The sequence below is a fragment of the Aphelocoma coerulescens genome, chromosome 10 (genome assembly GCF_041296385.1).
Source record: "Aphelocoma coerulescens isolate FSJ_1873_10779 chromosome 10, UR_Acoe_1.0, whole genome shotgun sequence".
NCBI classification, from domain to species: domain Eukaryota; kingdom Metazoa; phylum Chordata; class Aves; order Passeriformes; family Corvidae; genus Aphelocoma; species Aphelocoma coerulescens.
The window spans coordinates 14,938,630-14,954,077 of record NC_091024.1 but is presented as its reverse complement, the minus strand read 5'-3'; the positions used below and the strand labels follow the sequence as shown (position 1 = coordinate 14,954,077).

Sequence of the window (15,448 nt, the reverse complement as noted above, 5' to 3'; positions counted from 1 at the left end):
TGTTCGTGTGATAGTTAAAGGAAAAACTTAACAAATTGTGAGGCCCCCTCTGTTCGAATTTTAGTGTGGTCATAACATGAAACTTCCATGTAGTTTCCATGTAACAAGTAAATCTCTGAGAGAAGACATGTTCAGAAAATTTTGGAAATATTTCTGCTATGTTTTTATGCTAATTTTTTAGTAGGTAGGAGTTACTACTTTATCTACAGAATTTAATTAGCAAACCTAAGTAATGTTACCTTAACCAAGATAATATACTTTTCTCTATTCAGTCAGAGTGGGTGAGCAGAAGGTGGATTACTGATTTGTTACTTACTTGTGTGTTCTTTTTTTTCTTTTTTCTTCCAGGCAAAAACTGACTGTGTGCCCAATTATTGATGGGGAAGATCACCTTCGTCTTTTGAATTTCCAGCATAACTTTATAACTCGTATCCAAAATATTTCTAATCTTCACCATCTTGTTTTCTTAGATTTATATGATAATCAGATTGAAGAAATAAGTGGGGTTTCAACTTTGAGATCCCTGAGAGTTCTTCTGTTGGGAAAGAACAGGTAAAAATAATAAAACTAACTAAGGCACTCTACTTCCTATGGTGTAACAACTGTGATTTCCCATTGTTTCTGTTACTTACAGTTTTCAGTTTGTGATGTTGCTGTCATACCAGTGAGACCAGCCCTAAGAGCAGCTAAGTGTCAGGGATCCCACTGAGGAAGTACAGAGATTTTGTGTGTCATGTTCTTCAAAATTTCCTTTCTTAGTAAATTTAAGCAACAGTTCCAAAGTACTTCACATGTTTCCATCTAATCTTCTATTCTGATTGATTATTAAATATGTGTTCTTAGATTTGTGTGGCTGGTGGTATGTCTTTTCACATCAAATGTAGTATTCATTGATTATTTATAACCTATAAAAAGTATTTCTGCCTGATACATTTAGATGAGTCATAGATTTTATTGCTTATTTATTGCTTCTAGTCCTGTAGCCTTTAATTTTAATAATGCATTAATACATGTATCTGTGGAATTGCTCACACATCTGAGGGTTGTGCTCTGACTTGGTTGATTTCCTTATTTTCTTGTATTAAGTAAAGTGAGAACTGGTGACCAGGTTTCAGTTGTGCAGATTATAAAGAATGTACCTCCTAATTCAGCCTGTACTCAAAACTGGCGACTTTCAGTAGTGCAGTATGTTACTAGAGCTAAGAGCTTTTGTATTAAAAAACTCACCTGTAGAAATCAATTTTGTTTATAGTAAATTACTGGGACATGGGAACTACAGTTTTAAAGGTTTTGAAGAATTATTTTCCTTATCATAACCCTGCTGAGTGCAGTTTACCTTAGAAGTATGGTGTTGAGGTAGTTAGGACTTGGCCTCCTAACAGGTGAGTGGTTGCACGTCGCACACAGGTGTTAGCAACGTGTTTTCAGCTTGATCTCTGTGTGATCTTTGATTACTCTCAAAGCAAATGCTTAATACTCATGTTTAATGTCATCAGGCAGTAGATGATGCTGTTGGGTGTATAATAGCCTAGGTTTGGAATCTGACAAAATATGCCAGGACAGAGAAGTTTTAAGACAGTGAAGTTGTTGACTTTGTTTTCTAGTGGAGCAAGTATTCCATTCTTTTATTCTTTCTAGAAGAGCCACATAAATACTGTTGCTATTGAATTATTGACACTCAGAAAAGAAGGTGATAGTCTTAAAGGATACTCATTTATCTGTCCTTTTTTTTTTCCTGGTTCAAAATGTTATTTTTCTGTTACTCTTGGTAGTCAGGAAAAAAGGCTAAACTTTTTACTGGCTGGAAAATGAAAGATACTTTTAATCTAATATTAAAAAGAATTTGTCGTAATTGGTATCTTGCAGAATAAAGAAGATCTCAAATCTGGAGAACCTAAAAAACCTTGATGTTTTAGATCTTCATGGAAATCAGGTACAGTACAGTAATGTGATTGCTTACATTTCTTGCATAGACATCATGTATTTGCTGTGTCTTTTACCAAAATACTGTTTCATGAAGGGAACTAGTGGCAAATTTTGCAACTCTTGAGGTCACAGAAATCAGTATATTAATAAAAGGTGTTATGATGTTTATTTTGAATCTTCGTTCCAGTCTCTTGTACTTTGTGCTGTACTTCAGGAAAGTTACAGCAATTAAAATGCTGAGTCAGCTGAGTATAATGGCACTCACACCTACACAATAGTAACCTACCACAAGCAGTTGTGGTGTAGTTAAAGTAATACAGTCTTAGAACAGCTATAAAATTTTTAGGTACAATTGATTGCTGTTTCTACTGTTGGTGGTCTGACAAAACCAGATTCCCTACATTTATGTAAAAGAGAAGAAAAAGACAAGTTAGCAGTGTAGGGACTTGTTGATATAAGTGATGCAATAAGTTTGTGGCTGCTTTGAATACCATTTGTTGAGCAATGTGCACGTTGTACAGTGGCAGAGGCAGTCTAGGACCAGATGATGGCATTGCTCTTAGAGTCTTGGCCATCTCCAAACTTATTCATTCACAAATGTTTGTGTGGTTATAATCCTTTTTGTATTGCTGTTGGAAGTTTGGGGGGGGGGGGGGGGATATGTTTTTGATAAAAATATTTGCAGACTAAAGATGCAGCTGTGGCAGTCAGCACACTTGCACAGCACAAATGAAGGAATCACTAATGGAAATGAAACACATCTTGCACAATTCTTACTGTGATGTAGATCTGACTTTTTTTTGTCTTCAAGTGTCCGTATAACTCGCTTTACATTAACTGCAACTTTACTAGGAGTTTTGGGCATAGGACCCAACTGGTTGTTGCTAGATCACCTTCATAATGATAGGCTTTGATCCAGAGAATGTAACAAATTACCCTATTTCAGGAGCTAACATTAAATCTTGGAGTTTAGTAAGTTGTTTTGGTTTTCAAAATGTTTTCATCATTCATGTATGTGTGAAGGGCACAAATGTTAGGAAATGGAGTTAATGATTTCCTTTTTTGGTAGGTTTAGTGTATTTTTCATGTAAGGACCAAATAAAGACCATGGACCTATCTTCCATATATAAATTATCTTTCTCTTCCTTTCTAGTTCAAAGATAAGCAAGTTTTCCTGATTAAGTTTTTTTTTCCTGTCTTTGAGGACCTTCTTAGTGCACTAGTCCCTTGTTTTGAAGGCTGGGTTTTGTTGTTGTTTTTTGCTTATATAACGCCAAATAAGGGAGCTCCTTTAACTATTTAAATTTGTGGGATTTTTATTTTTGGCAGCCTTCTAGTCTATCTTAAAAGGTATTTCTTCTACATTGTATATTTCTGAAGAGCAGATTTCAACAGCAGAGTTGGCTCTGAGAATATGTTTTCCCATGTTCAAGAATGTAGCAATTTAAACAGCAGATCAGTGGAATTGGAGCCAGACCTATCTCAGCAGTGTTCAGCAAAAGGACAACAATCATTGAGCATTGTTCATTGTGTACAGTATCTCTTATATGTTAGAGTATCTCTCATATATCTTATATGTTACCCTGATGAACACCAAAAAATTAAATTCTGTGTACAAGTTATAGACAAAGCATAAGAAATACACTAGACTAACTATTATTAATGCAGTAATACAGACACATAGTATTGCATCATTCAGGGATGGTACACATGAATTTTATTCTAGAAGCTTTAAATATAAAAATTGGAGTGATTGCCTGTGTTCCTCTCATTTCTGTGAATCATTTTTTTCCCAGAAGTTCAGGACATAAGTAAAATTATACCACCTGATTATTTTTTCATGCATGAACTTTTCTTCAGTCATCTCAGAATTTTATTTTTAAAGATGCAACTGTCATTTGTGCAATTTAATTATTGATGAGGGATTATTTGGTGCGTAACAACCTTTTTCTGAATTCTGTTTTGTAGTGAGATATTCAAAGATACAAGCAAATGAGAAAATAAATAGTATTTTAGTTCAGCATTTACAAGTAGACTTTGACTTGTGTACTAATTTCTTTTTGATATTACCATTGTATTACTTGAATCATACAAAAAGAAGTGATGACAGCTTGTATTATTTCTTACCTCACAGTCCATATGAAAAGCTGCTGTACCTTCATGTATGCATGCATAATTGAAACAGGCAATTCAGTAGAGCTAATCTTACTCTTTACCATTTTGCTAAGCTTTATCTCTATATGTTGCTGATGAAATCATTATCTTTGCAATAGCAGTGAAATACCAGGATTAATATTCTAGACCGTGGCATTCTAGCCTGCAATTCTAGCTGGGCAAACATCAGCAGAGGTCTGTGCTCTTCATGCTAGCTGTCTGCTCTTGGGGTTGCTTTTACAAATCTCTGTCTAAATATGTTCTTCTAAATAGTGGTATTTTCTGTTCCTCTTGCTGTAATATTTTTGTATAAAATACACATAAATGGATAGTTTAATTAGCAGTTGAATCAAAAGTAAGTTTAAGATGTTATTTAATTTTGGTCTTGCTATCTACTTTTGTATGCTTTTTAATTGAGAAATGGCTGAAATAATTCTTACAGCAGTGTATTTCAGTCACAGACTTACACGTACACGTATACGTATGTATATGTGGAAATTACCAACAAAATGAGAGGTTCTCAAACTGTTAAAAAATGGCTACCTTACCTCTTCTCCTGTTCCAGGAGCTGCTAGACACTTTCTGCAAACTGGCATGGCCAGACTTGCACTGGTGTAAAGCAGCAGGAAGCTCTGTGTCTGTGGGGAGGTGTGTGACGCCAGGTACTGTTTCACTGGTCTGCCCTTGGCACTGTTGGCCTCCCGGAGAAGGGATGGTGTGCGTGGGCACTAGGTGCTAGAGGGGGCTTTCAGTGTGCAGCAGATGATCATTCTAACTGACAGGGAATTATACATGTTGGTAGCTCTTTGCACTGCCACACCTTGTGGCTGCTGAAGTATTTTCCGCAGGAAAACCTGCTGTCTTCTTTCTGCCACCCAGCATGGGTTTCACTACGAGTACCATAGGCATGTCCCTTGTGCTGTGGCTGTCCTCCTTCTCCCTGTGTGCAAGTCATGCATAAATGTCTGCATAGGTGCTGGAGGACAGATCCCACACTGCCATGAGAAAGAATTATCTGGTTAGAGAGCCTTGTGTGGATCACTGGAAAATATTAACAGCAGGAAATGAACCCATACTGCATCACCAGAGCAATAATGCCTCTGTAAAATACAAAGGTATTTCTAGAAATAAAAACTAAAGTTAAGGATCATTAGTTATTATTGCTCTTTTTATGACTTTTTTTTCTTTGTCATTATCACCTGAGCCTTTAAAATAGGGTATTAGGTATAAAAACAAGCATCTGACAGCTGCCTGTTTATCGTAGTTCAGACTTTGCTAGATTCCTCCATTATCTAATCCCAGGAAGATAACTGAGTGTCTTTGCAGACAAATTAAGGCTCAACCATGCACAAAATCCCCCTATTTTGGCATACCACAATACCATCAGTGTTGGCTTAGTTTTATGTGTCTTTGAGGTTGCCGCTATGGAGCAGCACAGCTGAAGGAACCTGATTTCTGATGGGATAGAAGGAAATGTTGACTGAGTTTTACTGCAGGATGGCAAGAAAGATGTGGGTGAATACTCGTTCTGGATCTCTAGGATGCTGTAGCTTGTTTTCAGTAATTTGAAATGAGTATCATGTTTTAGAGGAACACAGGCACGCTATTGTATGAAGTTGATAGTTCATGTATGCTTTTAAAAAATGTGTGTGCCACATATATATGTACATATTTTATATCCATATAAACCACAGTGTGCATGTTTATCATATCTCTGACAGATTGCTAAAATAGAAAACATCGGTCACTTAAGTGAACTGAGAGTGTTAAACCTTGCCAGAAACCTCCTAACTGTTGTAGAAAACCTGAATGGACTGAATTCACTCACAGAGCTCAACCTCCGTCATAATCAAGTCTCTGCTATAGTAAGGAGCAAAACTCTTGTCCTTCTCTTTTTTATTTTTCATTTCTTTGTTTTTGACAAAATGCACTATAACTGTAGCTTGTTTAAACCACATCAGTGTTTCAGATTTGTGAGATCTTGTGTTTCCCCATACTGTATTACTTATGTAGTTCTGCTGCAATACTTAATTCTACAACATAAAGGTGAAATGAAAACATTCACTTTTGGTGTTATTTTCTTTAAATGTGATCAGGGAGACTGGACTTAGGTGACCTTTAAAGGTCCCTTCCAACCCAAACTATGCTGTGATTCTATGATGACTTGTAGTGTTTCAAATCTTGAAAGCTCATGATGTTTCTTTGGGAGGGGGGGAGATATTCTGAAAAAGCTTTGTAGTTCTAACATGCAAATTTGGATACTCTTCTTCCATACAAGTTCAGGTTCTAGAAACAAATCCTCTCAGTTTCTGGAGGTTAGCGAAGCTATCATGATGCCTTTTCCTGGTCTTAAAATCAGGAATCAAACACGGTTAGAAAGGAAAAAGGGGTTTTACTTCAGTATTTATTTTAAGGATCCTTAGGTGCACCACATCCAGGTGGAATGCACACCACAATGCGCACACAATAGATTGAGTATAGCATTATAGGTCTTACTAATTAGCATATCTAGCAAAGATTTCCTAATGAGAGGCTCAAGTGAGCCCTCCTCCCAGAGAAACTTTCCCCCTGGATGGTCCTATCTTAGTTTACAAAATGTGTTCTGGAGAGAACCTTGGTGTCTGGGGCTTTCTGATCCCTAACGATGAGGCTTCTAAGATGTTTAGTCTCCTAGCTTAACAAAATAAGTCTAAGAATATAGGCTAGAAAACACTGAATACAAAAATCTATTAAAAAGTTTATAAAAGGCGTATAAAGAAAAGGCAAAAAATAATCATGGCATCATCAGACCATCTTAAATTTCAACTTAAGAATGTTGCTGGGGCAAATGCAGAGAAAACAGGTATTGATCATAAGATTAGAGTTTTCCAATGGAAGCTTTAGCCCAGCATTTTAAGTCTTTGTATTCTAAAAATTAGGCTTTTCACTTCGCTGTTTGAGTTGTAGTTAAGGTATGGCAAGTGGATTATTCGAACAAGAGCTTTTTAAAGTAAAACAGATTTTACTTAGATAGCTACCTTTTTCTGGCCTGCATAATTCTTTTAGTTCTTGGTCTTCTGTTGCTGCTGAGCCTTTCTTTTCTTCAATTTCTGCTATTTGCCAAATAGGAATTGTTTTTACATCTCAAAAATAAGAAATTTCTGCTCATTGCTGATTCTGTCACTGTACCTTCCCCTGCGTTAGTGATGTTACCTAGAATTCTCTTTGCTTGTAGCCTCTGCCTTTTCAGTCCTCTCAGGTGCAACTTGTACTTCCTGCTTGCTTTCTGCTGTCTCAAGTGAAGAGTCAGCATGAAATTTAAATAAGTGATTTACAGACTTGGACTCTGTGCTGTATCTCAGTGTTTTAGTGTTTCCTGGCAGACACAGTGTTTCAGAAGATGATGTTCCCTTCAGAGAAGTACCGTATTTTGCTTGTTGGCCTGTGGGGGTTTTTTAACTGGTGGTGGTATCTTTTTGGGTTTTTACTCTGATTAAATTCTAATAAAATACAGTTTTGTGAGTGTAGATGTTTTTTGTTTGTCATTGAATGGTAATTTTAGCAAGTACAGTACTAGCTCTTTTAAGTCTTGGACACATTACACTGTCTAAAACTCTAAGTAAATATGGCTCCTAAAATAAAATCTTTTTTCCTATTTAATGATAGGTGTTGTCTTTTTCTGTGTGTACAAAGAAGTGCATGTGTTTTTTTACTTATATTTGTTTTATTTTTTTAAATGAAAGCTACATTCCTTCTGTATAGAAATTCAGATTCTGCTGCAATAGGAAATTACTGAAAATGCAGAAATATGGAAAGAAATACATCATTCTATGGAAAGAATATCCAAGATAATTTATTTCTGGAGCACTTGAGTAGCTGAGGGAGGGGTGCTATATTTCTTTAAGATGAATTTTAAGTTCAAATGATTGACTGTGCAGGTGGAGGAGACATTTTAATCATGATATTGTTACAGTATAGCACTTAGCTGCTAAATATTCACTCCTAAGTTCATGAAAATAATTTGTTTACTGTTCTTTAGTTACTCACTGTGACAACACTCATTGTGAATCAAGCTTTTTAAACTTGATTATTCCTTCAAATGAAAGAATCTAAACTCAATTTTTAAAAGTTTTCTATTCTAAAATAATTTATAAAATTAATCTGATTTAAATAACTTGCATTTTTTTGGTGAACATTCCATATTTTTCACCTGCCCTAAGTGTATTATTCTTGTGTAGGAAAGATGATAATCTCATTTATCAAACAAAATAAGGTTCCATACTGAACTCTCTACCCGTTGCAGTTTACTGTATTGAATAACTGAAGTTATCCAGCTGGGTTGCAGTTGGTTTGAGGAATTAAATCTGCAATCATTCTTTACAATCCACTGGCCTTGGACTACCAGATTAGGGACTGGTTTTTGTCTTTGAGCTTTTCACTACAGACTGAAAATCCTTGAATCAGAAGTAGTTATTTTTGTAAGAATAAACTGTAGATTCAAAGATGTTGGATTTACAGAGGCAGTCCTGAGGCTTGGTTTATAGCAGGAGCATCTTACAGGATTGAAGTGTATTCAGAGAGTCTGACTATTCAGGAGAATAGCAAACAGAGTAAATGATTACAAAGAGTCTTGTGTGGCCTCAAAAGCACAGATCTATACATACTATGAGTTATGAAATATCTACTTATTTTCCATCCAGTTGTGAGTTAAGATCTCTCTTAGGAAGATGATCTATATATTTTTTTTGAAAGACTGACCTGCTTGTTTGCTTTCAGGTATTAAAAATTTATAGTTTTGGGTTTTGTCATCTGCAGCTTGATCTCGGACTTGAAGGAGGACTGGTCAAGGTATTCACCATCTTTTCAGGAAAGAACTCCTGCTCTCTGTCCACCTTACTATAAGACTTTGTATTAAAACTGAAGTAACTGGAGGCTTTTTTTTTTTTTAACAATCCTACCTAGTGTTTCCTGTCACACCTATGAGACTTGCAGCATGTTTTACAGGACAGCAACACATCATGCTAGTTACAGAAATTGGTCTTGAGGGGCAATTACTTTGTATTCCCCAGTGATCAGTTGAAATCATTGCTGCCTAAGCATTACTGTGCACAACCCTTTAATGCCTGTCTTCGTGTGTGTATCCAGCTGTATCATGTGTGCCCACCCTTGGTGTCAGTACCAAGTAGCCTTAGGGACAGAGGCAATATCCCAATATAGCTCTGTTGTGAACTCAATCTTTCCATGGTCTGATCTGGAAGGACTCAGAACAGCTCTGAACTAGGAGTTTTGCAACTGCAGACTTGATCACATAAGCCCTGCTCATTGTATCCAGCAGTGACTCTCAGCAGCTTTGTTAGCTGAGATTTAGTGTTTCATTAATAGGAGCTACAGGGTTTGTTTGAGCTGCCTTTGTTTACCTGTTTGGAATGAACTGTTCTGGAATGCTATGTGGACATATCAGAAATCTGATGAAGGGAGGAAGGGTTGTAGGCTAAAATCAAGACACTGAGCTCTGATGCTCTTTTCCTTTTCCCAGGTTTGTGTCCACAGGTTTCAAGTTGGAGTATGGCCCTTGTTAGGGTGAGGAGATGCAGACTTAGACCTGAGGGGTTAGGTGTGCAGTCTGGCTTGTGAATCACTGCAGACTGTGTTGTCTGTCTGGTATGGATTTATATTTTTTAAATAAAGTTTGATCTTACTTGTTATGTTTCATCTTACTAGTATTTGAGCTATTTTCTCTGTACAGGTTTTCTGCAAAGGAATTGAGTGGCGATATTTACTGTTTCTTATTCTGTAAACTCATACCTTCTTCTAAATGTTAATTGTAAAGGCTGTAAAGGTGACAGAGTCCTTCAGATCATTCTCTGACTGGAGAGTCACTGCTGTTTGGCAGTGCTAATTGCCCTGCTGTATTGCACTTCAAAAACCTTATTTCAGCAAGCTGGGGGGATTTTTGGTTTTTTTGGTTTTGGTTTTTTGGTTTTTTTTTAGCATGTTTATCCTGCAGCTTGAATGCTGAGACAGCACGTTGGCTTATTTCCCAAAAGCCTGTTCAGAAAGCAGCAGCAGCCGTATCCTCCTTTTCTTTAGCATCATTTGCTTTGCAAGTGATGCAGCGTGTTCTGCAGAGTGGGATCTGCACCGAAACACTCCCTTGCAGTCTGCGTTAGGGAGAGATGGGGCTGCACATTCAACAGAAATCAATGTTGCAGCAAGGTTACAGCATTTAGAAATGAAAGCATTTCATCAGGCCAAGTAAAGGGGCTCAAAAGCCAGTTTCAGCTGCTGAATTTATACCTATCTTTTACTTCTAGAAAGATGTGGATACTTTGCCCTGTCTCCAGCGTCTCTTCCTCAGCTTCAACAATATATCTAGGTAAGGGGAATAGTAGTTTGTTTCCTGTCAGTAATTTGAAGTATCTTACTGGAGCTGTATTTCATGAAAATTTGAATTCAAACACTGTGAGTACAGATCCTTTTTTCTTCCCTAACATATCAGATAAAAACCACAGTCAAGCCATTGTGTATTTTCTACTTTAAGCATAAAAATTCTTGAAAATCTTTGCATTTAAATGTAGTTGTATTATGAGTATTCTACGAAGAAACATATTTTTAATTAAAGAATGATCATACTGTTTATAGTGGTCAAAATTAAAAGTGATTTTTAAAATATGTTGTTTTGCTGTTAACCTAGTTGTCTATTAAAGCAGCATTATGCAAGGTACAAATTATATTTAACATTCCATCACTGTATTTCTGGAGTTATGCAAACTGCTGAGTCAGATTCTGCTTACTATAGGTAATTATTTCATGCTTGTATTTTACTTGTCCTTGTGCTAATAAAGTCTGAAAGGTATATTCATGGTTGCCTTTTAGACCAGATGGCAGAAGCAGAATAGCTCAACTCACAAAGCTGGGCTTCTATAGTTTCAAGTAACTAAGAGCATTTTGTTATAAATAGAAATGTTTGTCTTCTGTGCCTTTTCACACGAATGCGTTTTTCAAGTCTGCCTTTATACTAGTGCCAGTATTTAAAACAAAAGCCAAGTGCCTGCATTATCTTCAATTTGGTATGTCCTTTTTTTAGTCCCTTGATCACCAGCAGCCTTCTTTGTTTAGAATCAAATAATTGAATGTGGGGTAGGGGAAGATGCTTCATGTTCTAATTACTGCAAATGCCATGCTATTCTTGTGGTATCTGCTTTCTCTGTAAAATGTACTTAGTAGGAGCTTTTATTGTTGTAGCTACTCAAACACTTTATATTGACCTGCATTATGCTTTTTTGCAGACAGCTCCAACCTACTTATCTGTGCTCCTTAGGTTCTTAAAGTAGAAGTACAGTACATCTTAAATACTCATGGCTATCAAACATTTAAAAATAATTCAGAGATGAAGTGCAGGAGTTTTTGTTATGTTCTTCCCTTAGTTAATTTGCTAGTCTTTTTATTTTATGTTTTAAATTGGCATAGTGAAGGGAGGGGTTAGCATTTTGCTTCTATTGAATCATTTCCAGAATTGAGATTTGCCTTTTGTTTCTGGCTTTCTAAAAAAAGTCTCAGGTTGGCAGGAGCAAAGAGGGCACTGCAGTAGCTTGGCTCCCTCGCTGTCAGGGAGCATCTCTGCAGTCAGGAAAATTGCTGTGTCTTTATATGGACTTGGTGCATTTTGTGTAGCTTTCTGACTGCTTTCTCATATTGTTTTTTACAAATTTGTGTTATTTTTACAGTGTTCAAAGAAGGAAAAATATTTTGGATTTTCTGTGAGGTTTTGATAGATTTCTCAAAGTTTGTGATCAGTACCTTGCTTCTGGGTACTGTATCAAGTTTTTTGTCATTTATTCATTGCAGCTTTAGTTGGCCTTTTGCTAGATCTAGTCTTAGGTTTCATGTAAGCTACAAATACTTATCTAGAACATATATGGAAATACGTAATTAAGCTTTAATTTGCAGTTGGAATAGGTATAAAAAAATCCTAATGTTAAACAAAAGATATTTCTCTTCTATACATTTTGTATATGCATGTGGGTAGGTAGGTGGATGGATAATTTTAACTCTTTCTTTACCAGTCATTATTTTAAAACACACAAAAAATTTCTTTTGATCACATTTAGCTTGCATTTTTTAAAATAATAAGCTTTTACTACATATAGAAGTTCTGAAGGCTAAAGCCCCCTTTAATTCCCAATCTAGAGTTATGTAGTAGATATGTTTTCTACTAGGGAAGTGAATAAATACACAGGAATATTCTCGACCGTCTGTGTTCTCATGCTTGGCTTGATACTCCTTGAACTGACTGAAGAAGTTCTATGCAACCATAGCACCAATGAACTGCTGTGCTCTATCTGACCATTGCTACGCCCCTTTTAAATAGTTTTGTGTGCTTTTGAGTCACTTACCCAGGTTTACTCTGTGCCATATGGTAATTTGAAAACTTTTTCCTAAAACCATCTGTGTCTGTTCAACTGAATTTTGGTTGACAAGAAAATTGGTGCGCTAATACTCTAGTTAATTTATCTGTAGATGCATAGGAAAAATACCTGCAAATGGAAACAAACAACAAAATTGCCAGAACTTGAATATATTTGTTACAATTTCATTGCAATATTTTATTAATGTTCATCTTTAAAAATAGCATTTTTGAGGTAATGCTTCCATGGAAAGATTTTCTTGTTCCTGTCTTTGTGTCAGTGAAAATTCTTGAGTCTTAAATTGACACATACTGACACATTGAATTAATATTTCGGTAGAAGACTCGGGAATGCCATTAAAAATTGTCACTATTTTAGGCATGAGGATCTACCGCAGGTTTAATCACTATGTTCTTTTTACCTTGTGCTTCAGAGGAGGGCTCAGGATGCTGCTGCTTCTCTGCAGAACTTTTAGTAAAAAAGGATGTATTGGTAAGATAATGTAAGCTAAAACTGAATTTGATGCTGATAGGAAACAAAGGAAGTCCTGTTTCTGGATTCAGCCCAAAAAATCCTAGCAGTTTCACACTGAAGGTGTTCATACCTGATGGCTGAAGGCAATATCTGTGTGTAGAACTGGTTATAAAGAAGTGGGAGAAATCCCATTTTTAATTTGTCATGTGGCACAGGGAAGAGATTGCAGTAACATTTGCAAGAAAGATTTGCCACTGAGATTCAGAAAGAAAGTTATTGCTCGTATTTGAACATGTGAAACTAGGGAAAATAATTTTTTATTCTTGGAAACATAATACTTCTGCTGTTACACTGCTCTCTGGGTCAGCATTATGTTGGCGTTTTCATTTAGTCTAGGCATATGGAGTAAGTTGGATACAAACTCATGTAATTCTTGTTCTTCATTTGGTTGCTGAATTGGAAACCTGAGAGAAGCAATGTTTTTAGCTTAATAAAAACAAGAAAGTACCTTTTTACTCAGCAAGATGAAAATTTATAAATGCATTCTTAAATGCTTGAACAAAAGCAGGTAAAGGGGAATGAAAGGTTGACGGTGGTTACATCTGTTTTCATAGGTAGTTTAGTAGTTAGAAACATGGAAAACCACAAGTTTTCTTCTTGACTAAGTATTTTTTGAACATACAGTTCCCTCTCAGGTGTTCTTTCAGACTATAGTATGTTCCCTTCCTTCTATATTCCAGAGCTTTTTCCCTTTGTGCAACATGCTTTTAAAAATTGATGCAAACGTATAGAGAATGAACAATTGTCTCCCTAAACAAGCAGGTTATGACAGAAGATAAATGTTCCCGTGTCCTGTGAATGTGTATCACTGGTGCAGGCTGAGCTCCAGAATGCTCTGCTGTTTAGTGATATGAGGCAGGAGAAGTGGGTTTGTATCCCTTTGGCAGAGGGGAGAACTGGATGCAGGACTTGGAGCATGCGCACAAGATGGAAAACTGATCTGTTCTGAAAGGATTTCCAGAAAATACTTTCTGATAATTTAGCCCAAATTTGTGACTTATTTCTGTGTTGCTGAAATTACAATTTTAGCAAAGATAATTTATGTAAGAAGAACAGGAAGGAGACGTGGTTGTCTCCTGCAGGGGAAGGTCTTTTGGAAAGAGAATCAGACATTCCACTCGAGAAGATTGACAGAGGCAGGCTGACACAGCATCATCCAGGGCTGCTTTGTATTTCCTGAGCAGGTTAAAGGCTCCTTTGTGGTGAACAGAGGCTGGAGAGAGAGCTTGAGACAAGGCCTCTGATTCCTGTCGAGTGGTCACCACTGGGCTCTGTCCCAGCAGTCTGCATGCTGGGAAGCAGACAGAAGCTTGGTTGTAAAGTATGCAATCTGTTTGGGAATGTAGCACATTAAAGCTTTGCTTGGTTTAGGATTGGGGTACCAGTGTGACAAGTACAGTAGATAAAGTTTTCTACATGGAATTTCTAAAGCTCTGGGTTTTTGTATGTGTATACAAAGATGTGAAAACAGTTTTTTGGACTACTGTTTCTTTCTAAAATTGAGCTGCTAATAGGGCAGCTAAAAGCAGGATAAAGCAAGCACATCTGTTATTAGGTCCAGAATGAATGTTCTGGCATGCTGAAGCAGTGAGAATTTCAAAGCACAGCAGTATGTGTAAGTGGAAGGTCTTGAAAACACACCAGCAAGCTTTCAACTTTTCTGTCATTTCCTGAAGAAATTGTTTTTATTAAAAATCTGTAAATCATATGTAATGAAAGAAGTACTATTTGGTTAAATGTTTAGTGGTAAGTATTTGGAATAAATATATTGAATGCTTTTAAATATAATTACACTTAAAATAATTTTGAAGAACAAAAATTTTCATATTTTTCAAGCAAAATGTGTTCTAGCTCAATGGAAATTCATATTTTGGGGGTTTTGTTCTAACATGTTTGAGCTTGCCTTCCTAACTTCTGTGTCATTTGGGAAGATTATCTTTTATCTTTAGGACATATTGAGTATGTATTTTAAGTAATATGTCATCTTGATCTTCCAAAAATGCGCTTCCATAAGCTGTTTTCCGGAAAGGAAACAGGATCATAAAAAGAAGCAGAAAATAATAATCAAGCTTTAACCACATGTACAAAACAGCCAATTCTTCAGATATGCTGAGAACTTTTACTGTCTTTGTTACAATGTACACATAGCTCATTTTCCATTGGTTTTTAGTTTGTTTTCATGCACTAAGTGCAAAGGCAGTAGTATCTTCCTCTTTACTGTCACTTTTCTGCTGTGCCCTGTCAGTGTACAGCTCAGGAGCTACTTGCATGCTGCACTAATTGCATGAAAATAGCTATTGCAGCTTTATTCAATGGCAGTCTTTGAAATGAACATCTGTACTGCATATGGTTTCTGATCACTAAGTTCAGTGTATACTTGAGGCAGACTTGACTTTTGAAGGCCTAAGGACATAAGAATAGGTGCACAGTCATATGTTTATACATTG

The 15,448-nt window shown here is 36.4% G+C and overlaps 1 protein-coding gene across 7 annotated transcripts in view; it reads left to right on the top strand.

The window, feature by feature from the left end:
* The window catches only part of LRRC49 (leucine rich repeat containing 49), a 41,607-nt gene that overhangs the window by 4,399 nt on the left and 21,760 nt on the right, over positions 1–15,448 (top strand). For 2 of the 7 annotated variants that reach the window (XM_069025604.1, XM_069025602.1), the window contains 4 exons: positions 349–552; positions 1,867–1,933; positions 5,802–5,945; positions 10,374–10,435. In XM_069025604.1, coding sequence (XP_068881705.1) covers positions 349–552; positions 1,867–1,933; positions 5,802–5,945; positions 10,374–10,435 — 477 coding nt within the window. Of the gene's footprint in view, positions 1–348; positions 553–1,866; positions 1,934–5,801; positions 5,946–8,892; positions 8,908–9,704; positions 9,721–10,373; positions 10,436–15,448 lie in introns of those variants that run through there. The other 5 variants (XM_069025603.1, XM_069025605.1, XM_069025609.1 and 2 more) reach the window with 5 other exon arrangements.